The sequence below is a fragment of the Populus trichocarpa genome, chromosome 2 (genome assembly GCF_000002775.5).
Source record: "Populus trichocarpa isolate Nisqually-1 chromosome 2, P.trichocarpa_v4.1, whole genome shotgun sequence".
NCBI classification, from domain to species: Eukaryota; Viridiplantae; Streptophyta; class Magnoliopsida; order Malpighiales; family Salicaceae; genus Populus; species Populus trichocarpa.
The window spans coordinates 782,212-809,696 of record NC_037286.2 but is presented as its reverse complement, the minus strand read 5'-3'; the positions used below and the strand labels follow the sequence as shown (position 1 = coordinate 809,696).

Here is a 27,485-nt window from a genome sequence, read left to right as displayed (position 1 = left end):
TTTAAAAATATTTTTAATAGTATTTAAAAATTTTATTTTTTTATTTAAATTAATATTTTTTTGATAATTTTAGATTATTTTGATGTGCTAATATCAAAACTAATTTTTAAAAAATAATAAAAATATTTTTTTAATATGTTTTTTTAAATAAAAAATATTTTAAAAAACAATTATAATTACACTCAAAAACATACATATTATACTCCCAAAAATGCTCTAAGACGTCCACCTTGTCGTTTATGGCAGCAGATAATCATATTTTCAAGATATTGATTTATGATTTTACGCACTAATCCACTTTTCTTGTTGTTGGCACAGTGCACTGTGTGAGCGCAAGCGACGGCTTCCAACCCTTCCTGCTTCTCCAACCGTAATTCGACGTTACGACAATGGAATCCGTTGGTGTTGAGGATGGCTTGTGTTTGAGGCCCTGCATTTAAGTTATGTGATATATTTAATGTAATCCATTTTATTCATAGATATGATATTTATTATGTGCTGTGATTATTATTTGATATATTTGGATTATAATTAATTTAAAGAATAATGATAAGAAAACGACCACAAAATATATATATCAATTATTGAATTAATAAAGTATTTCATTTTAAGATTATGATCCAGCTATTCATATGTATTTTTTTTTTTTTTTTGTCATTCTATGTTTAACTTTTAATGTTTTGTGTTTAAAATTCATATTTATTTGTTGTGATATTTTTTTATTAGGTTATATATATATATATATATATATATAAAAGAGGCCTGGCCTGGTTGGGAAAGAAGGCTCCAATTCCATCCGAACAAACTAAACGGGCCACGAGATGGTCGAAAGAGGAGCCAGCGAGCTACATACCGCCATTTGAAAATTTCACGCTAGCCCAAGAAGCTTCAAAAGCCTGGCGAGAAGGAAGAAGTAGCACACCCAGCAGACCCAGATGTCCCAGGCAACAATCAAGCATGAACAAGTAGAAAAGAAACCCTGGATCAAATTGCCTAGTGGAAAACCCGACCACATAAAATCCTACCATGGGAAAATATTGATTAATAAATTTGAAATGGGCATAGGAATTTTGATGCAGAGATATGTCAGTGCTGATGATGAGTGTAGCTGTAAATTCCAGGGAAAAAGCGAAATTGACTAGCAAATAGCAATGATCTGCAGCTTCAAATGCGGCTGCTAAATCAATATTCCAACTAGTGTATATGTACGTGTTGGTGCAATCAATGAGAGTTCACCAGCTCAAGATAGAAACAACATAGGCATCAATGAATGGCCAACTGATAAGAAAGCTGTAGAAAAAAGGAAACTGCAACATAGGGACAAATACACTCTTCACAAGCATGAATGAACGGCCAACTCGAGTTGGAACAAATCTTCAAATGACAAAGTTGCTGAGTTTGTGAAGGCAGGTCATTCATATATAACAAAAGCTGACTACATATACAACCAAAGCTGACTATCAGATTTTCCATATCCAGGCAAGTTCAATAACTTCGGAAGATGGGCAGAAATTAGACCCGGGTGTAAAACACAAAATAAGATTTTGCCATTCATAGATGTACAACCATGCGAGGACAATTGGATTAGATCAGGTATTAACACAACAGTGTTCATTTCCTCGAGGGATTTCATAATAAATCAAGAGCAACAAATAATCTGATTGCATGCTGAATCCAAACCCACTAATCTAGTCCTAAAATCAGGTAAGCACCCGAGCAATCATCCACTTAACTGAACTCAATCAACACCAGTTGAAATAATGAGTTAGCAACTGACCTATGGGGCATAGCACATGGGAGAATTTTCAATCTCAATTCCCTACATTTAGTTTGGATCTAGCCTCTTTGATGTATGTTAGAAGAGATTCCCCAGCATTAGGCAAACCTTTCCTTCCAACTAACCTTATCTGAAAGTTATTATACAGCATTTCCATCCTCTTTCCATCGTCTTGTAGCTCACTAAGTTCAACAGCCTGCTTCCTAGAAATCAAACCATAAAGACATAGAAAACAAGAATCTGATTCTCCTCCTTGGAATTTGACCCTCAACAATGACAGAGATTCCCCATCATTTGACCTGGGATCAAACAAAATAGAGAAGCTCCCGAATTTCAGATTAGGGGTGTCATATAATTCATTAAGATCGTCAATTTCCTCAAGGCTATTATTTACTTTGTCAATCACAGATAATGACCTTCTGTTGGCCACTCTCAATATATTAGCAGCCTCTCTCATCCCACTAAGAAAAGCTCCATGCATTGTTGCTGGATACTGTTTGTTTGTCGCCTCTCCTGCAAAGAAAACCCTTCCATCCCCCACGCTCTCAGCAAGAATATCATAATCGTCTCCTGAAGACCCCACTGCAACATATGAATAAGATCCATACGTGAAGCAATCTTTTCCCCAGCGAGTGCAAACCGATTGAACTGGATCTGGAACAACAATCCCTTTTGGATGGAAAATACCTCGCAATATGCCAAGGACCCTTTTCACAGACTCCACTGGAGACATTGTCTCAAACTTAACCGCAGCATCCCCAGCAACAAGAGCAATTAAAAGAGCACCCCCTGAAACAGATGAGTAGCTATAAAACAGAAAAAACTCGCCTCTCATGCTTGGATCTTCTGTCAAATGACCAAATGTATCAATTTCTCCACCCCAAAAATTATAGGGAAACAATAACGCCACCTTATTTAGTAACCCATATCCTAGTCTTTGAATTGCATCTTTCTTTCTTTGTGGAAGCTCGGGGACGAATTCAATTGATCCCTTCTTAAGCACACCCAAAGGAACGGTGCAAAGCACCATATCCCCACGGAACCCCTGTCCACCCGCATAAACAATAACCCCATCAACCCCATATCTTATACTCTCCACCGTCTTCTCATAGAAAATCGGAAGGTCCTTCGCAAGCTCTCTAACAAAAGTATCATTACCTCCTGGAATAAAACAATGATCACCCCCCATTTCATAAGGATCGTCCTGATCCCAATATGCCATAGACAAATTAGACATTAATGAAGCATTCGCATATTCCAAATTCGCAAGATGCCAATTTAATAACATTAGCTCTTGTGGATCCTCAGCCACCTTATAAACATGCCTAAATGCTTCAAGAGCGGTCCCTAAATTAACATCTACAGATTTAACTTCCTCGATCATAGCCTGTCTAAGCTTACAAACTCTATCTAATAACTTATTAAAAGAAGCCTCTATCCTAGAATCAATCTCGGAATCAACAGCCTTCCCATCCGGCAAATACAAAGGGCAAATATCTCTCACCTTATGCAATGGCAACCCCATTTGCCTCGCTAGAACTCCAAGTGGATTTCCATTTATTCCAGTGAGAACACTCCCACCAAGATCCGCCGCAGCCACCACTCCTTCCCCCTTCAAAATCATAGTCTTCACACGCCCACCCGGCCGAGCCCTCCCTTCCAAAACAACAACCTTAAAACCCATAGCCATTAGCTGCCTCGCCGCAACCAACCCCGCGAGTCCTGCACCCACAACAACCACATTGGCTCTCTCCACTCCCTCATTTAATTTCAACTGCGCTTCTTTAATAGACAGCGCCACGCCAAAGTTAATGTAGCCATGTTGTAGCAGAAAATTATAAGCAGAATCAACTAAGGCTTTGTGCTCGGCCCGAATCGACTCGAGCGCATGATCACGCGTTAACCAAACAGAGACACTGGATCTCCAGCGACTAAGAATATGGTTTCTCACGACAATATAATTAGCTTGCTCCGTGCCGCCAATGGTAGACACCACGTTAGCTTCAATTTCTTCTTCAGTTAACGAATCGACAGGAAACCCGACGGAGATCGCTATTAATGCTTCGACATCGACTTCTTTTGAGAGACCGCCGCCAATTCTGTGGCGGCGGAAGGGGGGATTGCCGTTGATTTCGGTAAAGAAGCGTTTTCTACGGCGTCGTTTTTTGGGAGGTGGAGCAGGAAATGTGGAGTTAGGGTTTTGGGGTGGCTGTATGGGGTCAGAAGAGTCGTCTTGGGAGTCTGAAACTGGAGCGTCGAGTATTGTATTGGGAAGTGGAGACTGGGTTTCAGATGAAGGTGGGAGGATGGTTTCCGGCGAGTTTTGGTGGTCGTTGAGGTCGGTTTCTGGTGATGAGTCCTCGGAAACGACATCGTTTGCATTATCGGAGGGGTCCTGAGGAGGTTCAGCGGTTGTTTCCATTTAGCTCAAGGCGTGAATTAATATTACTGCATTGCTCGTTTTTATGCCCTGCCTGGAAGTTCAAATCGATTTTTTGATGGGCTGGGCTTCTAGAGAGAACAGGCCCAACGAATTTTGTTTTTGAGCCATTTGTTATGTTTTTGAGGTATGGTTTGGTTGCACGAGATATAATAGAGACTAGTTACATACCCCGCGTGATGCTGCGGGTCAATTATTTTTTACATTTTATAAAAAGTTAAGATCTAAAAGTATTAGGTTTTTTTGCAAAGTTATACCAAAGAGTTTTAGGTTTAGTTGCAACGTCTAATCCAAGAGTAATATTTATAATATTAATAATAACATTAAACTTGCATAGCCTAAATTTAAGTGGGTTTGACTGCAATACCAAACCCAATAGCATTGGACGTGGGTCTAGCTGCAAGGTCGTGTCATAAATGTGTGATAATTAAATAGATTAGTTAAAAAGAAAAAAAACAAAGAAAAAAACCAACAGGAAAATAAAAACTAATGAAGAAAAAGAAAAAAAATATGAATTAACTAGGTTAACCCTTCAAACCAGGTTAATCCGTCATACCTTGAATTCGCATCGTGAAAGTTTGATAATTAAAAAAGAAAAAAAACAAACTAATGGGTTAACCCAGAATTAATTGGGCTAACTCGTCAAACCAAGTTAACCTGTCAAACCCGAAATCCTTGTCATAAAAGTTTGATAACTAAATAGAAAAAAAAATTAACATTAACAATTTAAATTAAACAAAAAAAATTAATTAAAAAGAAAAAAACAAAAGGATGAGCCTTTTCACTGTGGACTGCACTGTGCAGTCCATAGTCAAAAGTATAAAAACAACAAAAAAAAACTAAAGGCATCAGCCGAGAATTACTTAGAAAAAAATTTAATATTAATAAACTAAATTAATTAAATAAAATTAATTAAAAATAAAAAATAAAAGAAAAAAAACCTCTAAGAAGGAAAAAAAACTAAATAGAAAGAAATTTAACATTAACAAACTAAACTAAACGGAAAAAAATAATTAAAAAGAAAACAAAAGCAAAAAAAAAATTCCAGGTTAACTCGTCAAACCAGGTTAACCCGTTAAACCAGGAATCCGTGTCATGAATGTCTGGTAACTAAATAAAAAAAAAGTGAACATTAACAAACTAAACTAAATGAAAACAATTAAAAAAAAAATTAAAAAAAATCCGGGTTAACTCGTCAAACCATATTAACCCGTTAAACTTAGGATCTGTGTCATGAAAGTCTGATAACTAAATAAAAAAAATTTAACATTAACAAACTAAATTAATCAAAAAAAATATGAAAATAAAAAATAAAAAAAAATTGACGGGTCAACCCAGAATTAACTGGGTTCACCTGTGAAACTCGAGATATGTGTCATGAAAGTCTGATAACTAAATAGAAAGAAATTTAATATTAACAAACTAAACTAAATAAAAAAAATTAATTAAAAAGAAAAAAAGAAAAAAATATATATTTCTGGGTTAACTTGTCAAATCAGGTTAACCCGTTAAATACAGAAAACGTGTCATGAAAGTCTGATAACTAAATAAAAAAATTAAACATTAATAAACCAAATTAAACAAAAAACTTTTGTTAGAAGAAAAAAATAAAGAAAGAAGCAAAAAAAAATCCCGAAATGCATAAAAAACAGCTAAAAAAATAAGACAACTTAAAAAAAAAACCAAAAACAGATCAGTGTTTTACTGTGGACTGCACTGTGCAGTCCACAGTAAAACACCGATCCATTTTAGTATATGTTACAATTAATTAAAAAGAAAAAAAAAATTTGGGTTAACTCGTCAAATCAGGTTAACCCGTCAAACCCGGGATCCGTGTTATGAAAATTTGATAACTAAATAAAAAACTTAACATTAACAAACTAAATTAAACAAAAAATTTTCATTAAAAGAAAAATACACAAAGAAAAAAGCAAAAAAAAACTCATAAAGGCAATAGAAAACCAAAAAAAAAATAAAAACAAAAAAGAAAAAGAAAAAGAAGAAGACAAAAAAAATGGGAAAAAAAAATGAAAAAAAAAAAGAAGAAGACTGCTCAGGGTTTCACTGTGGACTTGCACAGTAAAACACTGAGCAGTTTTAGTTTTTTCTTAATATGAAGAATTTCATGCATTTTTATTTTAAAAATATAAACTTCATTTTAAAAAAATTTAAGATATATATTTATTTTATATTTATAATTTTTAACTACATATTTTTTTTATTTTCATTATCTATATTATTTTTAATCTCAAAACAATAACAAAAACCACATACTTATATTGAACACAAAAACATACACAATATTAAAGTTAGTGGATTTCATCATTGGGTTTATGTAAATTAAGATAGAATATTAAAAAAAAAATCAAGGCACAATTACTCTTTTTTGAAGTTTTTATTGTTTAAATAAAATAATATGCAATAAATTTAATTAAATCATTTCTTATAATTTAATTCAAGAATATTTTAATTATTTTATCCATAAAACTAACTCATTGTCTTGCGATATGCTACGAGTCATAGTAAAAATTCTTTTGAGCAAAAACAATATCTAGGCATTAGAAATTTGTCTTTTAAAAAATAAATTGATTTTGACCATGAATTGAATAATATATTGATCTAATATTAAGATGAAAAAACATTTGATCCACCTAAGTTAACTTAGATTAACCTATAAAACTCACGAGAATAATCTTAAATTTGTTTTTTAAAAGCTCAATCATAAATTAACTCAATGTTGAAAGATGAAATTAGTAAAAAACAACATACAATTAAAAAATAGAGTGGACTTAATTCTACCAAACAAACGAGCGATGAAAGTTATGCATGTCGTTGGATTTAGTAAATTTTTTATTCCAAACATATTTTTTTTATTTAATTACACAACAATAAAGCTTAAGAAATTCTTTTTGTGTAAAACAATATAATTTCTTAGAAAGTAAAAAAAACATGAAAGACAGTGGGGCTGAGATAGTAAAGGTAGATCACCAACAATAAAATATGAGATTTCATTCTCTTAGGTTCAAGTTATATATAAAAAAATAGATCATCAATAACAAATGATGAAATTGTATTTTTTTTAAAAAAATAAGAGGAAATAAAGCATTAAACGAAAACAAAACAAAAAACAAATAATACCTTGAATGTCGTTGATCAACTTGTCAAACCACTACCTAAATAATGATCTCAATTGAGTTCAAAGATTTGCCATTTTCAAAAAACCAAATAGAAAATAGAAAAAAAAAAAGCCTGGCCGTGTTGGGATGGACATTAAAAAAAAAACAGTTCGAGTGTGTGGGCTTTTCAGCCCAGCCAGCGCAATTAGGTATATCTCATTCTAATTTTTTAAAGGGATGGAATTTTTTTTAAAAAAAGGTTAACAGACAATGCATCACCTGCTTTTTACAGTTTGTTGGAATATTGGGGGTTCGGTTTTTTTCAATTTAAAACTCATTTTCAACCCAGAACACCTAGAAAACACCGTAAATACCTTGGTAAACATATCCATGACCACCAAAAACCCAAGAAACATCTTAAAAAAACAAAATCAATCCAGAGCTAAAATGATTCTTATGGTTAGATCTACTTTCTCGGGCAAGGAGAATGAAAAAAAAACCAAGCCAAACTACTCTCGTGAAATGAAACTCATTGACACATAGACTAGCCTATTGGCCCGCTCTATGTAAAAAAAAAAAATTGACCCAACAAAAAAAATCTAGGAAATGGCAATATGTCTTTTAAATAAATAAAAATATTGTATCCATAAATTTAAAAGCAAATGCATATTAGATGATATTTTTATCCAACATTGAGAATAAAACATACTAAATCAATCTAAGTCATTCCAGGTTGACATGTGAAAGTTGTAGGTATAATCTTGAAAAAAAAAAACCGAGAACCTAAACCTTGAATTAGTTTAATATTAAAGGATAAAATTGATTAAAAAAAAAACTCAAGTGAATTTGAGTTAATCAACCAAACTTTCAATGCAAGTCATGAATGTCATCGGATTCAATAAATTTTTTATTCCATGTATTATTTTTCTAGTTAATAGATTTACATGACATTAAAGTGAATATGATATCTTATGATGATTTTTTTTATTAAAAAAACATGATATACTCGTGAGACTGAGATAACAAAAGCAAAATGTTGATAACAAGGGGTGAAATATTTTTTTTTTAATTTCAAGTTAATCAAGAAAATAAATCATCGATGATAAAAGGTGAAATTATATATATTTTTTAAATCAAGGTGCTAAAAGTGCATTAAACAAAAAAGCAAAAAAATAAAAATAAACTGGATATTGTTGCTTAACTTGTCAAATTTATGATTTGTATCATGAAACTAACCAGGTTATTTTTTTTTTGTATCTAAAAAAAAAGCCAAAAAAAGCCCAACAATGTTAGCCTATGACCTAACGCACTGGGCTCTAAAAGGAATAACCCAGACATGTGGGTCTTTAAGCCTAGGCCTACGCACCTAAACATGTTTTTTTTTTTCTTATTTGAAGGGTGGACGACCTGTTGTTCGTCCTTTTTATTTCTTTCTTTGAAAATACAAAGATGAGGTGTTGTAATGATGCCTCATCTTCAAGCTCAGTTTTTTATCACCATTGTAGTGGTCGAAAAAATTGAGGCTATGGGTTTTTAATCTTCCAAACTCATTTTTCAATACATTTAAAGCAAAAAACACTAAAAAAAACCAGTCATAGAACATGTAGAAACCAATTTAACAACCTAATAAACCCAAAAAATGGCTTAAATCACAAAATAAAATCAAATAATTTTTTTCTTTCTTGATTTAAATCTATTTTTTAGGCAAAATCAAGGCATAAAACAACCGCTATAAAACTCTACTTACCAAATATAACTCATTTACATCAACTTCAACTATTTTGGTGGTCGAAATAGGTATAAACAATGATTTTTTCTTTTTAAGCCAAGATCCAGCAAGCTTATCTTTCTCTCCTCTAACAAAAAAGAATTGAAAACCAAGGAAAATGAACTTTGATATCAAAATTAAATTCCTAAAAACTAAAGGAACCAATCACCTATAACCGGAAAAAAAATGGGAGAATAAAATAAACTTTTCGTATGAAATTTAAAGTCACCATTATTGTTGCCCATTATTTTTATTTTGGTCATTTGACTTTTAAATCAACCATTCCTCCAAAAAAAAATATTCAATTGGGTGCAAACTTTGACTTAAAAAGGCTTATTTATATATAAAAAATTTACAGATCAAATTATTTTTTATTTATAAAAATTAACTATTTTAATCAACGATATTATGAGATAATGCATAGTGAAAACATGATATATTTTAGCTTTATACATAATGTGGTTGTTAATTAATTGTTTTTGTTGACTCAAATCAAAGTACTGAGGATTAAAATGTGAAATCACTCATATTTGATCATGTTAATATTTAAAACAACTTAAAATAAAACCTAATTCTGTCATGGATTGACGAATCACCGAATTTACCCATTAATCAGACCGGTTTAATAACCATGTCTGGAAGAAAAGAGAAAACAAAACAAAGTGACAAATTTAGTTAAAGCCACACTGGTCAAGCCCATCGAGTTGAAGCCTATTTAAACACATTTGAGCCCAAACAAGAGAAAAGTTTTATAGCGAGGAGGGAGGCGAGGGTCCAGGCCAACGAACCCAAGCCAGACCGAAACTCTTTCTGTTCATCGTTCGATCTGTAAAAATCACCATTGCTGTCTCCTCCTGGAGCTCAAGAAAGGAGGAATTAAAACAGCGGAAGACAGAGGCCAAGAGAGAGATGATAACGCGATCGAATTTGGCAGACCAATTAAGAGAGTATCAGATTCGATCTAAGCATGATTGGGCCTCTGTCTCCTTCTTCTCTTCCACTTCCAATTTCACTTCTCCTAGGTAACGCACCTTTACCCACTCCCTTTTTTAATTTTTCAGATTCGGTTCTTTCTTTTTGTAGATATTTTTCTTTATTTCCTTCAGGTTTTACATTTCTTGATTGCTGCTTTGATTGGTTCGACTGTCAGATCTCCGTTTTTAAAATGATATGATTGCAGAGAAATTATGTTTTGGGTTTGGATTCTTTTTGATGGATTGTGGATTTTGTGCAAGGGATTTTGAACATAGAAGCTGAAAATTGAAGCTTTAGAAGATTGGTTGGTTAACTGGCTCGGTATTTTGGGTTCTTGATTTGGTTTAGTAGGTTAAGGAAATGAATTTCTCGTTTCATGCTTTTTATGGTATTCTTGAATGTGGAAATAGGTTGGATTTTTTCTCTTTTAAGTTCAATTTGAATGTTAAGGAATTTTATTACTAGATGAGCATGCTTGCTTGTGTGTGCATGAGAAAATTTGAGGTGATTAAAAAACAAGGAAACTTGTTGTTTAGATTTCAATATCGAAATGGGTTCCTGAAAGGTGGGGTTTGGAAATGATCGGCTCTTTTTTGTGTGAAGTGGGTTGAGCTCTGAGGTGTGAATGTAGTTGTGGTAGGTTCAAGCCTTAATTACGTCAACAAACTCACTATGGCTGTTTAAGCAAAATGTGCAGAAGATTGAACACTTGGAACTCTTGAGGAATTGATGATAACATTTTGCTAGAAGGTATTTAAAGTTTTATGGACAAGGTGTTTTTCAAGCACTGGTGCTGTATCACTTGTGGAACAAGAAACACCTTTTACTGGTTACTGGATAGTTTCAATCACAAGCAAGCCAATTACCACACGTTAAGAGCTTGTTTAGATGTGTGAAATCCGATTGATCCTTATGGTTGGAGTAGCATTTACGAGTAGATCCTCTTTTATGGTAAAAAATTCATACTCTGAATGGGTGTGGAATGTATCTGTTATGATAAAAAATATTTTTGGTGGTGTTTCATGTCATTCCACTTTATTAGGCTTGGTAGGGATTAATTTCCCTGGATGGTCCCATTCAAGAGGATAAGGTCTTATCTTAAGGTCATAAAAGTTACAATCATCTAAGATATCTTTTCCAATTGCGCTGCTTCCCATCCGCATAGCAGAGATGCAAAAAGGTGAGAACATAAAATGCTTTCAAGATGATATCCTAGCTATTTTCTTGTAGACAACACTGATGTTAATCCACTAAGAACATGGATGTCCACAAAGGACAAGAAAAATAAAGTTTGAATTAGAACATCTAGTGAGCAGAGGAATAATTTATAAAGGTTTAAATAAGTGAGAAAATACAGAATATGGTTCATTTTCTTATGAAATATGTTGTTTGTTGCTAGGGTACTTTTGACATTTGACTGCAGTTTCATGCACATGAGATCTGGGATGACATGCTGGGCTCTAAAGTTAGATTTAGGTGTTGTTGTGCATGGAAGATAGTGGAATGCAGCCTGTAGCTGATCATTGATACTCAATTTGATAGGATTCAGTGTTGAAGGGGACTTGGGGGATTGAAAAGGTAGTTTATGGTGACCTTTAACATAGGATACCGTTTTGCCATGTTTGTTTGATTTAAACAGTTTCCTGCTGGAGATTTGGAAAAGGAGAAAGCAGTCTGATTCCTGATTGACTCAAAGAAACTCGTCTAGATACTAGATTAACTCAGTTGCTTCTGACTTGTGTAAGTCAGAGATAATAATTCAACTGATAATTTTTTGGAACATTTGTCTCGTAAATGTGATCCAGTTATTTTACTTTTGTATGCAGTAGTAGAGTTATTGCAGGGCTAAATGAAAGAGAGAGTGGATTTATTTTCCTGCCCAGCAGAGACTTGGATAGTTCATGTTACTGGTGTCATTTCATGGAAATCTATTGTATAAAAAAATTACTTTTGAAAAGTGAATGTTTCTTCTGCTTGATTATCATTTTTTTGAGAATGCCAATACATAACTCATCTAAGATGACATCGATCCTGACTTTGTTTCCCCTCTTTGTCCTGTGTGTTCTTGCAGGGTGGACGTTGTGGTGTTTGTAATATGGGAACTCGTTGTCATTGCATTCTTGGTTTTCTCTGCAGTTTCTTTATATTTTAGGCATATGCGACTTGCATTTATCTTAGTATGCATCACTATGCTATTGCTTTTATGCATGAAAGTTACAAAGCAAGTTCGATTGGCTAGGAAAAAGAAGCGAAGGATGCTTCTTCCTTTATCTATGTAAACTTTACAAGTAGTGAACCTTTTCCTATACCAACACAACTTTGTTGAGTAGATTGATATAATTTCTGACTTTTGCGTTGGGCCCCTTTTTCCTTGGTTTATTGCAATCTGTAATTGTATACTAAAGCAAGTTGATCAAGGAATATGATTGAGGTGATCATTAAAATACGTGCTGATTGAATTGGAGATTTCTCATCACTCGGGATGGAAGATTGAGATGTTTTCATCCACTGCCGTGACAGTCATCGAATGTGGGTTGGGTGGATGCTGGTTTTAAAGGTATTGTTTCTTGCTACATGCTTGTAGCATGGATCGCGGCCTTAACAGACTCTAGCTAGGCTTGATTTACGAGACAAATGTTTGTAATATGTATCGGACACGATTTTTATTTTTGTTGGTATACATCACTAATGTAAAGGCATGAGTAGGTGCAGAGATTTTCGGAGACCTTTTCTTTAACATTTACTCTCTGCATGCACAATCTGTGCACAAGCCTTGGCAGAGTTGATTATTCTGGAATTTGGAGCCGAAGGACTTACTGTTGAAAATGGTTATATATTTATCAACAATATGATATGATACAGGTCAATATCAACATTCAAGGGTAAAGATTTAGAAACTACAAATTAAGTTGGTGCGTGGGGAGATTCTTCAAGCAGTGGCTGTGCTTGCCGCTCCTGAAGGTATTTCATCCATCTGGGATCGGATCAACGGTTTAGTTTTAGATCTGCTCGAGATGCAGTATCGAATGATTGTTAAGACCCTGCTTACTGGGGCTTGAAGAAGTGAATTTCGATACCCATGGTCACAATAGTCCATATTGCTCCAGCTATAACTAGCATGCTAAGCACCATCCCCAAGACTCCCAGTATCCAATTCAGGCACCAGATTGCACTGTATTTTGTGGGTTTTTTAATGAGTATCCACATGAAACATGGATATGCTAAGGTAACTGGGAGTGCAACCCCTCCAATCAATCCTGCCAAACTCATCAAGAAAGGAAGTGCCACTGATATAAAAAATGCCAAGCATCCAAAGAAGATCCTGAACACTATGCGCAACCACCAGGGACATGGTTTCTTCATTTTGCTGGTGAATCTGAGCTCCAGATTGTCGAACACTGGCATTGCATATATCTGAAATGAGCTGAGGCAGTTAAGCACAACGAATAGGCTTGTTAATCCTAGTAGCAACTTAGAGGTGCTGTGTCCGTGATATTTGTGTAGAGCATTGAGCATCCCTCCGTTTGGCATCTGACCATCAGAAGTAGAATACAACTTGGTATTAGTTCAGACGATAGGCGAAAATTCAGTCCTCATGTTGTTGAGGCCTTAGTTTCAACCATAATTAGACCTAAATACTTGCGCTTACCAAGTTACCATAGGCCCAATAGCCTCCTATTGCAAGAGGAAACAAACACATCGCTATGATCACATATGCCAACTTTACTCCTCTCCACATTGGCTTACGGGATGGTTGCTTTGCACTGGAAGGCATGGTCCCCTAAAACATTCGTGATCAGCAAACAAATCATATGATCAGATCTAGTGCAAGATGAAAAGAAAAGGCAAAAATGAATCGATGTGAGATTTCTGATCATCTTACCTGTATTTCGAGCACAAGATTGTGACCTCTGAAAGCGAAGGCGATTATCCCAAGTGCATTTAGAATGTCACAAATTCTAGCCATGTCGGATTTTGTCTCCGGAGGGTCATAGGATACACCCTCAGGCCTACCTTGAATAATGGACACTACCCATATCAGTGTACAGTAGCTAATGGCTGTGATTGCTCCAATCAGGGAAACTCCAGCTATAGAATTTAAGTTGGGGAGCTGAGCTAGAATAATTGCCAAACAAACGAACAGGAAGTACCACTCTATTGTTGTTAATGGCCTCATGCTGCATGTATCTCCACAGACAATTTGGAAAAATATTTTCATGGTTCCACCACCTATCATTATCAAGGTCACACAGGTTCCACCTGATAGATACATGACTGGGAAGAGAGCAAGAAGCTTCCCCAGCTTTTCACCTGAAAATATATACCATATATTTTAATCTTCTGAAGATCCACACGTTTCCAATGTTCTATGCTTCTATCTAGCATAGAAGTTCTTTATGATCAGAAAATTTAATCAAGCTGAATAGATTAGGCACTAGTTAATAAGGTTGAAATTTGTAATTAAGGCATATGTGAGATTTAATCGGCTAATAATTGGCATGAAGAAGATAAAGGCATGGCGCTCACCAAAGGCAGCCATTGATAGCCGGAGATATCGGCTATAACGCATCCCGGACTCGGATTCATGTAGCTGAATCAGTAGCCATAGAGTGTATAGTTGCCACATGAACACTAGAGATAGACATAGAATTCCCCAAGTCCTGCAGACAAATTGAAAAGGAGAAAACAAACTAAAAATTTGCATTTGAAAAGGCCTAATTGCACGCTGAATATATCATAAGGTTTTTCTTGCTGATAAAAAGTGAAGAAAGATTTACTGGAAGGGGTTGAGATTAATTATGCTCAATTACCAGCTAAGAGTGGTGAAAGCAAGTGGAAGAAGAAGGGCTTGAACTCCAATTCCTGAGCTCAATGTGTGAAATGCCGAGTAGTATGCGTTACCATTTCTAGACTCGGTTATGGGAAGCCATGCATCCTGGGGATCAAGCTTAGTGAAGTGGCCAACTTCTTCTAAGTAACATTGCATGCTTGCAATTGCCTTCTTCATGGGGCTGGCTATAGGAGTACTCATCAGAAGCGAAGCTAAGGGACTTTTGGGTGTTTTGGGAGTTTTGGGAGCTATGTCTAGCAATGGTGACCTCGTCATTGAAGGACAGTGGAGCTGAAATGGAGGTGCAGAAATTGCAGGAATTTCTGCCCCAACATTCAAACTTTCAGGTCTCACGAATTTCATTTCCTTTTTCTCTTCCATCACAGCTAGCAAAAACCAAGCTTAATTAACCCTCACAAACAAATCCCACTTCTTCTTAAGAGTGATCAGTGATTGCTGTGTTGCATCTGCATAGGTGAACGATTGATTTATATCGTGCCAATCAGTGAGGAAATTGGGTCCCGAGATAACATACTATATACAATACAACTTTGTGGAGTGCTTTTAGGCTTTTAGGTTGACGTTGACGTGCATGCTTGGTAGGTGAGGATTCATGAAAGTTTACATGCATACAAGGGCCAATATTCAAAGTTGGAATTTTGACTGACCCCAGTGTGTGGCTGCTGTTATCTCTGATAAAGATAGCGCAACCACTTAGGTTCTAATGCTTTAGGAGCTCTTGTCTCTTTTGAAGCTAGCTGATGCTGCAGCCACAATTCAAGCCTCGTCTCTTTAAGCGTTGATTTAAATTGCCTAGCTACTCTAGTAATGCATTATGCAGTACTGTTAATTGCATGACCCAGAAAAGAGCCAGAAGTGGCCTCCTTTAGATAATTAGAGAGAATACTTAAGCTTGAAGCAGTCGATCAACCCCCATTTGCAGGCAGCGAATACAGTTTTAGAGACGACACACGCGATTCTCCTGATTAATTATCGATAAACTTGATCTTGTTGAAACCCTTTTTTTTTTAATCATGAAATACAATTATATTATTAAACATAAAATAGCGCAGAGCACATTGCTATTTTCAAAAGACCGGTGTCTATGAAAATTAAAACTTCTAATTTAAAAAAGTAATCTTTCATGCCACCACTAATTTTGTCTGTGAATATAAAATCGGATTCTCTTGATTTTCTTATCAAGTTGCAGCTCATGCACGCATAGAAATCTCAAGTCATCATTAATTAATCAATGGAGAAATGGCCATGCTATAGACTTCACCCGATGAAAGATTTCATCCCATCATGATTGCTAGATAGTGTCAATCACTTTCAAATCAGAAGATGTAATATCAAATTTTTCATTCGAAGGAGATAAAATATCACATGACAAGCGATCGAGAGATAAAACTCAATAAAGAAGAGATAGAAGAATTACCGACAATAAAATCATATCCAAAATCACATCGAATTATATCTCAATTTATTAAAAATAAACATGAAAAAGAAAAGACTTAAAAGGGTTGTCGCCTGTGAAAAAATCACCGACGATATATATATCTAGGTTTTGTTTTTAGGATAACCAAGACATAACTTGAGTATTCTTAGTATTCAAGCAGCTTTTCAAATAGAAAGAGAAAACTTGCTAATGTATATGTATATATTCTTTTAGAAACTCCGATCTTGATAAATAACAAAAGAGCTTGATTTTATTTATTTATTGTTAAAAATTAACTTGGTCTAGCTCGGATTACAGTACTAGGATTAGCAAAAAAAAAAAAAAAAAAAAAAAAATATATATATATATATATATATATATATATATATATATATATATTGAACATGCATGAAAGCTGCCTATGTGTTGCTTGATTGGGCAGAAATTAATCAAATCGAAGGAAACTTTGTGAGAATCTTAACTGATTTGTTATTCATTTCTCTTGCAAGAAACTAGAAAAGTAGAAAAATTAAAAGCAATTTAATTTCTAGATCATTAGAAGATAAAACGTAATTATAAGACAACGATATTTCATTGGTTTTGCCTGGAGAATGATAAAATCTTAATATTTCCTTTAATTTTCATGTGGTTCTAGGCAAATATTCCCTTCCATTATTAATGCAGAATTATCTTGGATACCACTATAGTAATTATCTACACGGAAGTCGTCACGGAGATGACGATTTCAAGTCAGAGGCAGCTGAGCTCACCTCGGCAACATCATCTCGCACTATACATAAAGTCTCACAGGCTTTCTTTTCTTCTATAACCTTCCTTCTTCTGTTCAAAGTTTTTCTGCTGCAATAATATTTCTATATTGTCTGCTGGGATAGTTTAAGAACATGCATGTTCACGTGAAGCTTCTTCCTCTTTCGCGAGGTGGCCACTCAGGAGGCCCATGCATGTTGAATCCTCTTATGTTAATTATCACATTCTCTTCTTTTAACAGGGCAGATCGTGCTGGAACAAACTGTATATTCATGATTCTTTTTAATTATCCTTCCACTTAGATATATTAAACTGATTAAAAAGATGAATTCTTAAAATATTCGAAAAAGAATCTCGATTAGCGTGCAATCTTAGTTTAAGCAATAATATTGAAAAGCATTTTCAATTCAAATTTTTAAAATTAGTACTAGAAATAATTAATTAAATCTTTTTGATAATTGTTTGAAAAAGAAATTTAGTTCCGATTAACACGCGCGAAAGTTATCCTGAAAATATTATTCATCTTAATAATAATAAAAAAAGCTATCCCTGTTGCATGGAGATCCTCGTCATTGCCATTTAGCCACTCATTAGCTAATTATAATTAAATGGAAAATATATATTAGAATCCTAGAGGGTGATCTTCAACCCGGCTGGAATTTGACCGTTTGTTGTGTGAGAAAATTGGAAAGAAAATGAGAGAAAGCAGACAAGTTTCCATGGAGAACTCAACTTGAATTAATTTGCACGTCTGCTTAATAGCATTAAGATAAAATATAACTAAGCACGGGAGAGTTCTTTACTGTAGCTAAGAGCAAACCAATGCTGGCAACTCACCAATCACTTAACAATCAAGGGAGATAATCCCCGCAAAAGAACTTATTTTATCGATTTTCATTTAAGACAACATTTGATTATTGTTTTAGGGCTGAAAAAACATATATAATAAAGATATAAGTATAAGTATAAATTGAATATATTTTTATTATAATTTTAAAATGAGTTTTTATCTCGAAGAATCGGGATTGAGATCCAATCGAAAAGACATTTGAAGAAAAGAAAGGGAACTTTTTTTCAAAGCTACTTTTGAGAAAGGAAAGCCTGCAAGTGAGAGAGAACAGGGAAGACTCTCTTTATCATCATATCACCACCAAAAACATTAAACAAACCTCACCTTCTAGAATCACCTGAGTGTTTGCAAGTTAGGGTAGAGAATTACTCATAGAAAGTAGTTGATGGGTCGTTGGCCATTTGTTAAATCTCCATCAAATTCATTAACAACCCGTTGAAAATAACAAGACACTAGTATAATTACCGTGTTTCAACAGTTGAGAAGCTTATATTTTTATTTTTATTTTATTTTTTATCTGAGAAAGAGTATGTTAATGATCTTGAAATTTAATAAAGTAAATAGATGAAAAACGACTTTTTTTTTTTTGTTTATGTTTTGGGATTGGAAAATCTTGGCATATTTTTAGAGGAGAGGTTTTTCTTCTTTCTTTTTTTTGCCTGGAGCGGAGGTGGACTTGATTGTTCCTAGAAAATCTGGAAATGAGAGTCCAAAAAGATAAAAAGAAGAAGAAGAATTGAGATATATATACCTCAAAGATTCAGGGAGATGCCTTGCTGTTTATATAAATAATATTGAAACATTTAGAAAAAACCTCATATCTTTTAGTATATTAAGTATAATGTTTAATGGGAATACATAAAAAATCACTTTTGGTTGGTCTCCAAACCAATTTAACTTCAAGATCCCAAGATTTTAGAATTCAACTAGTGGTTGATGAGGATACGAGTGCCCTACCAATAATTTTATTCGCATGTTTATGCAGTTTTTATGATTTTTTTTACTGAGGATATGAGTTTCCTAGTTAACTATGAATTATACTTTTAAAAAATAACGGGCATGATTATTTTCAAGATCAAAGAACATCAGACCTGTTTAGTACCTGTTTGTCTACATATTTGTTTGCATTTCAAGCTAGAAAGCATTATTTTTTATGTTTTTTTTTGCTTGAACCACCGTAATTAATAAACGAATTCTTAGCCTTCATAGATAGGGATTCATAGGGATGTTTGGAAATGTTGTTATAGTTGTTTTTTAAAGTATTTTTTATTTGAAAATACATCAAAATAATATTTTTTTTTATTTTTATTTTTTATCAGTATATCAAAATGATATAATGAAAACACAAAAAAATATTAATTTAAAATAAAATAAAATAAAAAAATTTAAAATTTTAATTTTTTTCGTAAAATACTTTTAAAATATAAAAACAAATAAAGTCTATGATAATCTATCACCAAATTAAGATGCAATGTATCAACTCTAAAAGCAACGTGTTACACGTTACTTATATGTACATATTAAAAGTAACATGTCACAAGTTACAAATTCCTTGTTAATTTTGTGCTATGTGATGCGAATTCTTTTTGGTTAGAGAAAATGGGGACATTGAAGCTGAAAAAGAAGTCAATGTATTGATGACGAAGCTGTCTTACATGAGGTTAAAAAAGGTGAAGAAGATGACTAGAAGTTCTTCTTAGCGAGGCGTCTTTCTTGAGTATCACAGTTTCTTTGCTACACGTGCAAACTCAAATATGGTGGCTGCCTTCCTGTTGCCTTTTGCTCTGCAAGCTGACGGTTTTTGGCCTCGGGGGATTACTATTTTGGCTGTTTGATATCGACCCAGGTAAATTCCTGACGAGCCTAAAATTCCTTGTCTCTTTCAGGAGCCTAAAATTCTGAGATGGAGGGCCTTTTCGAAGTTTCCAGGAGTTCTCCTGCAAGTGACTCGAGACTGCAGCAAAATTTCAGAGAAGGTGGCCATGTTCTGGTTTTAAAGTCCTTTCTAATTTTGTCTTTCTTCGCTTTGTAGTTCTCGTGCAAGACCCTTCAGCAGCTTTAAATCTTAAGCCACGATATAGTTTTCTCAAAATAAAAATAAAAATCTGATGTGTTATTTTTTATTCAGATTACTGAATTACATTTTTTTTATAGAAAGAATCATAGTTTTCTTTGCCTATTTCTTTACTGTTTAAGGCTGTAATCTTAAAATTGAGAACCCTAGTATTTATACGCACTGTAATGTTGCGTCATCAAAACAAGAAAAACAGAATGGATCATAATTCTTAATAAAATAAATTATCGAGAAGTTTTATTAGAGCTATATAAACATGAACATTGTAGATGACCATGTACGCCTGCTCTACTTATTCTGATCTTGCATCAGCCTGAAGCATTCATAGCTTGGAGGTTGCGAGCTTGATAAGATCCTTTCGGAGAATCTTTCCAGACGGATTCTTGGGTATTGCAGCAATAAATGCAACTCTCCGAATTCTTTTGTATGGAGCCACCTGGAAATAGCAGCTTCGTGATTTGAGAACAGAAGGAGCTGATTTGTGCAAAATCATTTGATAAAAATAATCAGTTAGAAAACACAACACACCTGTCCTGCTATGAAATCCTCGACAGCTTTCTCAGATAAATTGCTCCCGGCTTTTCTTACCACATAAGCCATGGGGAACTGCCCCGCATCCTTGTCAGGAAATCTGCCATAATATTACAGCACATAATACAAGGTTAGATTGAATTCCCAAGTTCATTTGTACCAAGAGATAAGAAATACTTACGGTATTACAGCAGCATCAGAAATCTCTGGATGAGCGAGTAACAAGGCCTCTAGTTCCGCCGGAGGGACCTGTCGCCGGACAAGACCATTAGAGCATGCCCATTAAGTCAAAGTTTTGAAACCAGAAAGAGACCAAAGCTAAAGAAATGATAAATTGAATCTTCTACTAACCTGATATCCCTTGTATTTAATCAACTCCTTCAACCGATCAACCACAAAAATGAAGCCATCATCGTCAATGTAGCAGAGATCCCCTGTTCTTAACCATCCCTCTGAATCAATAGTTGATGATGTAGCTTCAGCATTTCTAAAGTAACCTGAAAAACAGCCCCCATCAACAAGTGTCATTCAAACAAGTTACAAGGAAAACATGCAAGACATCTGAAATCTATTCAAAATCAACATAGAAATTAGCACGTAAACATTGGAAATTGAGCTTGAAGAGCAACACGGAAAAAGCTTTGAATCATAGAATATATCACTGTCTAACAACAGGCATTTACGAAACGATGGATTTTGAAGTGGTACATCAGCTTTTAGGTCCACACAAGCTTTAAAAAGAGGGATGATTCGCCATAAGGCAACTAAGAGATAAGAAATTAAGAAGCTGGTAGGGCAAAGGTGGAGCAGACCACAAATAACCACAACTTTCCCTGTCCTTTCGATATAAAGGGTATCAAGTAATCAACATCATCAAGAACATTATCTCCAAGTGCAGAACATGAATACTTGTTTCCTTCACCACTACTTAATTTTGTTTCTTCAACACCAACGGTGCTAATAGCATGAAGAGGACTAGCGAACCAACTTCTTTCTACACCATAAATACCAACTCCATAAACTATGGCTCCCTTCACCCCCAAGATGCTAGGATTTGTTCGAATCGTAAATATCCATCCCATTGGTCCACTACCCTAACTTTGTGCAAGTCCTGTACCATTCATAATCTAAAATTTAGAAAGTCTTATTAGATCATCCATAATCTTCACTTAGCAGCAAACAGACTTCAAGATACTCAGTTAAGAAGTGAGAAAATTTTTTTGAGGTTCTCTCAAATGAGAAATTTTATGGTGATTAGGCTGTAACTACCGATATTGATTGAACAGATTTAACAGGAGAGAGCTTTACACAAATAGGAGAGAACAAAGAGGATTGGAAATTATAAGAAATTAATTATTTTTTAATAGATAAAAATATTTTTATTATTTTTGATAGATTTGGATGTGATTTTTTCCCCTTCTTGCATCTATCTTTCTCTTATAGAACAAGTATATATAGTTAACATATATTTTTTCTTGTATTAAAATGATTTTTTTTAGATTTTTTTTATTTTTAAACTTACCACATAAAAAAAACATCTAAAATAATAATTTGATTTTTTTTCAAATAAAAAATAATTTAAAAAACAAAAACTATTAAAAATCTAGTAAGATGGAAGCATGATCCAGACCCATCCACCCTCTTCCTTTATTATTTATTCCCTTGGAAAAATGTTTGGGTTCTCCATGTAAATAACCCAGCACAGTATTTGGATTTTGGAGTTAAATCTAATCTTGTGGCCCAACAAAACTTAAAGGGGTTGTGTTCCGAAATTGAACAAAATGTTCATCTGTGTCTAAAAATGTAAAGATCATTTCATTTCCAGGCAGATCAGTTCTAGTTCTGTCCCGGCAAGACATTAATGATTTAATAAACATGCAATAATAATATTGTTTTTCTTTAATTAGATGTTAAGAAGTATATTCGAAAACAGTTTATGCATATATCATAACTTATTTAAAAAAAAAAAAAAAATTAAAATAATTTTTCTAGAATTAGAATTAGAATTAAATAATTATTTGAGCAGCGGTCAATTATAATATTCCAGCACAACAAAAAACGACCATAGAACCGCGAAAAGGAAAGAAAGTAACATGCAGCGTACCTTTCATGACAGAAGGAGCTCGAAGCCAAAGTTCACCGGTCTGGTTCACCGGCAAAGCTTTACCCCTCTCCGGGTCCACAATCTTAGCCTCCGTATTCGGCGACAAAAGCCCTGCCGTACCATACCTCCTACTCTCCTCCAACGTATCCGTCGAGGCACCAATCGCCGTCGACTCAGTCAGACCATAACCTTGCAAAATCGTGACCCCTGGATACTTATTCGAAAAACCTTCAATCACTTCCTTACTCAATGGAGCCCCACCAGATAAAACCGATTGCAACGAGCTCAAATCATACTTCGTCCTTATCTGATCAGCCCCATTAATCATCGCTACAAGAATCGGCGGCACGAGTGGTAAATAAGTGGCCCGGTATTTTTCAATTGTTGATAACATCTCTCCCATTTCGAATTTCGAGAGAACGATGATCGTTGATCCTGATGCCAGAATTCCTGTGGCAAACGCTGCTAAACCGTAGATGTGAAACATCGGGACCGTACAAACAAATGTGTGTCTTCCTTCGTTTAATCTGAACCGTTCAACAATTGTTTGTACCATCGCGATTAAGTTCTTGTGTGAGGACACCACACCTTTGCTTTCTCCAGTTGTGCCTGAAGAGTAGAGAAGCGTAGCTGTGTCGTCCTGGTTAACTCGCTCTCTAACTCGGCTCTCCCTCGGTTCCCTTTTTACCATCTCGCTTAATGTTGTCAAAATGTTGGCTTTTGTCTTTATGGAGGTACCTGTTTCGTCGTCTATGAGGACGATGGGTAGGTTTGAGCTTGACTCGGTGAGTTTGGAAACGAGTTCGGGAGTAGTGAAAGCAAGTGAAGGTTTCGAGTTGGCGATTTGTTTAGCGATTTCACGAGGAGTGTTGAGAGGGTTAGTGGTGGTAATTATGGCGCCTAACCACATGACGGAGAGGCAAACGATGGGGAAGAAAATGGAGTTTGGAGAAAGTAAGAGGATCACTTGACCCTTGCGGATTCCCATGTCGTGGAGACACGTGGCAACGGAATCTACTGCTCTCCATAGGTCTTTGAAGGAGAGGTGGCGGCCGGTTGCTGCGTCGATGAAGGCTGTTTTGCCGTGGTGAGGACGGGAGAAGATGAAGGTGGTGGTGTCTAGGAAGTCAGTTTGTGGGAGTGGGATAGGCTTGCGTTTGCTGTAGAAAACAGAGTTTAATTTGCAAAAGCCGCTTCCTGGGTGGACTGTGAGGCTGCTGCTGCTGTCTGCCATGGCTGCTAAGTTCTTCGTCTTGCTCGGAAGAAACAGGGCTGGCAGTATTTATGGACATGTCGATGGACCACATTTTTAGCCGGTTGATTATAAACTTGGTCCTTGAAGTTTAACAAAAATTATTATCTTTATAGTATCAGAAATAGTTAAGTAAATATCCTTAGTTGATATTGATTATAATTGATTTAGTAATTTTCTTTTGAAGAAAAAAACCTTATTTCGTGATAAATTTTCCCATTTTATCCACTTGTTTTTTAAGAAGTAAAAAAATAAATTAGAAAAAATAGAAATTGATGAAAACACTTCAAAACAAATTTGTATATACTTTATGTAACTAAAAGTATTAATTGATTAATTTTGTTAAATCATGAGGATTAAGTTATGATTTACACCATGTTTAACACATTTGTTTTACATCTTTTGCAAATTAATAATATAGAAGAAAAATAAATAATATAGAAGAGATAAATAAATAAAAAAAGAAAAATTAAATTATTTTTTTTCCATAAGAGAGAATTATTATCACTTTCTAGTGAAACCGAATACAGTTTTTTTTATATATACTGTATATATCCAGTAATTATAATATGAACACCAAAATTTTTTTCGTCGGATTGATGAATGCGCTCATGTATGAGTTGGAATATTGGACTTAATTAAGAAAATTGAAAACTGTAGACACCAAGAATTTCTTGATTTCTGTATATTGAACGCGGCACAAGTATGTGGACTTTTCTGTTGAATTTGCACCGTCCTTGTATGGAAAAGTTTATCGGACAGGAATTCTTCAACAGACAATAAATAAACCTAATCTTTGCGTGCGTGCATCATTTAGGAACTTATAAGTTAATCTATCTGTGTGTGTCGTTAATTGTTGATCTCTTAATTATTCTTTAGCCTTAAACGACGTGCGTGGTTTCTATGCTTCAAGAATATATTAAATTAAACCATCTAGGTGATGGCTAGTAATAAGAACTTGAGACCAAGAGATTTGTTTTTTTTATAGTCTCAGGTTTGAGCCCTGTGGTTGCTCATATGATGACCACTGGAGACTTATATGGTCGTTAACTTCAGAGCCCGTGAGATTAGTCGAGATGCGCACAATCTGACCCGGACACTCACGTTAAACTAAAAAAATAAAAGAATATATTAAATTATTGCAAATATTGTGTAAACAAACTCTTATTGTGTAGTAGGTTTAGATGTATCTATGGAGGAGAAAAAAGTTTAGAAAAGCTAACATGAAATAAGATAAGACTAGCTATTTGGTAGTAAATCTTTCTTTTAAAAAAATTCCAAGCATATGCATGCTATTTTCTAAAAAAATTTAAAATATAAATCAATAGACTCATGTAAGCATTTGATAAAATAAACTAATGATCATTTATATAAATAAACAAAAAAAAAATCATTAACAATAACAAAAAGAAAAACTAGAAAAATTAAGAGATGAATGTAGACCAAGATATTTAATACGGGTCATTTACTCGGTTGTATTTAATAAATTTATTTATTAAAATTAATTTGTAACAAAAATCTACACAAATATAAACTTTATTGAAAAAAATAAAAGAAAAAAAATCCTATATAAGGCTGTTCACATTAAAAATACTGTAAAAAAATAAATGGTTTTATTTTTAAAAACAAGTTTAATTTATATAAAATATATAAAAAATTATAGATATATCACACTAACCTCGTAAAAAAAATTAAACACACTCAAAATAATAAAAAATAATTGTTATTTCAAAAATGCTACATAAGCAAGCAAAAAATCACAGAGAATAAGTATCAATCAAAACATAAATGTAAAAAATATTTTTTAAAAATACATATACAAAGTAGCATTTTTTAAAAAAAAACAAAATTATAAGAATAAGGCCAGGCCTAACGCCTGGCCCACAAAGAAAGGGCTCGCACATGCTTGAAAATCCAGGCCCACGTGCACGAGCCTTTATTTTTATTTTTTCGAAGTCAATGGGGCGGATGATGTATCGTCAATAATTGCCCAAAATCCATACACTGTGAGAGCTGAAAAAATAGGGCTCTTGTTTTTTCAACCTAAAACCTATTTTTAATATGCTATTGACCCAAAATACATAAAAAAACACCCATGAAATCTTGTCTAGCCAATCCATGACCTTAAAAAATTCAAAAAACTACCCACAAACCCATAATCAACCCAAAACAAAAAATATTCCAAAGTTCATATGTGTTTTCAAGGTAAGAAAAATACTTAATCTTAACCCCCCTTATCATATGAAATCATTTAACATAAAAATTGATCGTTTTTATGGCCGGAATTGTCGTCGGTCACAACTTTCTCTTTCAAAGCCGGAACCTGGTGACCTCCCCTCTCCTCCACTAAAAAAAACTAAAAAAAAAATGAAGTATGATACAAAAATGTGATATTTAATAATTATATAGTTTGATTATATAATAACTTAAAAAGATGGAGGTTAAAATAAATTTTTTAAATAAACTACAAAGCCGCCACCCATGTCACCATATTTTTCACTTAAGCTCTTTTTCTCTCAACTCAACCATTACCTTAAAAAAAACATATAATCGACTTCAACAGAGCTCAATTGTGCAAACAAAAAAAATTCAAGAACTAATTTTTTTTTAAATCTCATTATTAAAATTCACTAATAAAATATAAAAAAATAAAAAATAAAGTGGCTATAATAAAAAAAAAGCCACACGTTTTGTAGTTTCTTATACTTTAGATAATTTATTCCGGCCTAATATACTTCCATTTATGCCAAAATTTATTTTATTATGGAGAGTTAAACAGATTAATGCAAAAAAAAAAAAAAAACATGAGAGAATATGTTTCCGTCCAAGTGACACCTCGATGCATAAATGATAAAAATGTTTTACACGTGCTATTTTTCGTCTCTTTGCTGTTGTTTCTAACCGCGTTCTTGTCTGGCAGTCGCGTGGTCAACGGTGCATTTGGTTTCTGACCACAAATTCTCCTCGTCTTGGATTTATTTATTTATTTTGGTCCTCGTTTTAGTGTTTGTCTCGATATCATCCATTTTGTACTAATATGGTGTCTTCCGACAACAATCGACAAAGACTGTTAGCGCTAATAATAATAATAATAATAATAAAACAACAAAGACAGTCAACGATGGCATTATATCATTCGTTCATAGAAAAAACGAAAACATAAAAAAAAAACTTGCAATGAATTGATATCTTCTAATTGTTAGAGAGAAAAAAATTTCTTTTTAAATTTAAATAATCAAGGGTATGATGTAGTGTTTTTTAATTAATAATCATCTCAAACTTGGTCCAATACCATATTTATTATTCATTGGATATAATAATTATTTAAATAAAAAATAATTTAATTGATTTGGTATTCATTTATTTATTAAATAAAATAACTATTTAAACAAAAACTCATTAATTTAGATTGATGTGGTATTCCTGAGTTTGAATTAAAGTGCCCATAGACGATTAATATTTTGTCGAGAGGCCACAAAATTATGAGAAGAGTGAAAGAGATGGCAGGAGGGCATATAATGTTATCAATATTCAATACTATACAGATTCTAGCCCATTACT

General features: G+C 33.9%; 4 protein-coding genes across 4 annotated transcripts; 1 reads left to right on the top strand and 3 right to left on the bottom strand.

Moving 5' to 3' along the window:
* Positions 1-1,525: 1,525 nt before the first annotated feature.
* LOC7496880 (lysine-specific histone demethylase 1 homolog 1) lies at positions 1,526-4,228 on the bottom strand. Its single transcript, XM_002300628.4, has one exon. It carries the CDS (start codon positions 4,197-4,199, stop codon positions 1,812-1,814), a length of 2,388 nt encoding a protein of 795 aa, XP_002300664.1. The 5' UTR covers positions 4,200-4,228; the 3' UTR covers positions 1,526-1,811.
* Positions 4,229-9,844: 5,616 nt separating this feature from the next.
* Positions 9,845-12,799, top strand: LOC18096078 (uncharacterized). Its single transcript, XM_006386087.3, has 2 exons — positions 9,845-10,123; positions 12,148-12,799. Exons 1-2 carry the CDS (start codon positions 10,011-10,013, stop codon positions 12,353-12,355), a joined length of 321 nt encoding a protein of 106 aa, XP_006386149.2. The 5' UTR covers positions 9,845-10,010; the 3' UTR covers positions 12,356-12,799.
* A 90-nt stretch (positions 12,800-12,889) lies between these two features.
* LOC7474585 (lysine histidine transporter-like 8) lies at positions 12,890-15,417 on the bottom strand. The gene is made up of 5 exons (XM_002300627.4): positions 14,888-15,417; positions 14,604-14,737; positions 13,960-14,387; positions 13,726-13,857; positions 12,890-13,607 (listed from the first exon to the last, which is right to left on the bottom strand). Exons 1-5 carry the CDS (start codon positions 15,286-15,288, stop codon positions 13,122-13,124), a joined length of 1,581 nt encoding a protein of 526 aa, XP_002300663.4. The 5' UTR covers positions 15,289-15,417; the 3' UTR covers positions 12,890-13,121.
* Positions 15,418-20,168: 4,751 nt separating this feature from the next.
* Positions 20,169-23,945, bottom strand: LOC7496879 (probable CoA ligase CCL5). Its single transcript, XM_052450239.1, has 5 exons — positions 22,673-23,945; positions 20,920-21,065; positions 20,750-20,817; positions 20,566-20,668; positions 20,169-20,473 (listed from the first exon to the last, which is right to left on the bottom strand). The coding sequence occupies exons 1-5, from the start codon at positions 23,904-23,906 to the stop codon at positions 20,360-20,362; spliced, it is 1,665 nt and encodes a 554-aa protein (XP_052306199.1). The 5' UTR covers positions 23,907-23,945; the 3' UTR covers positions 20,169-20,359.
* Between the last annotated feature and the right edge of the window lie 3,540 nt (positions 23,946-27,485).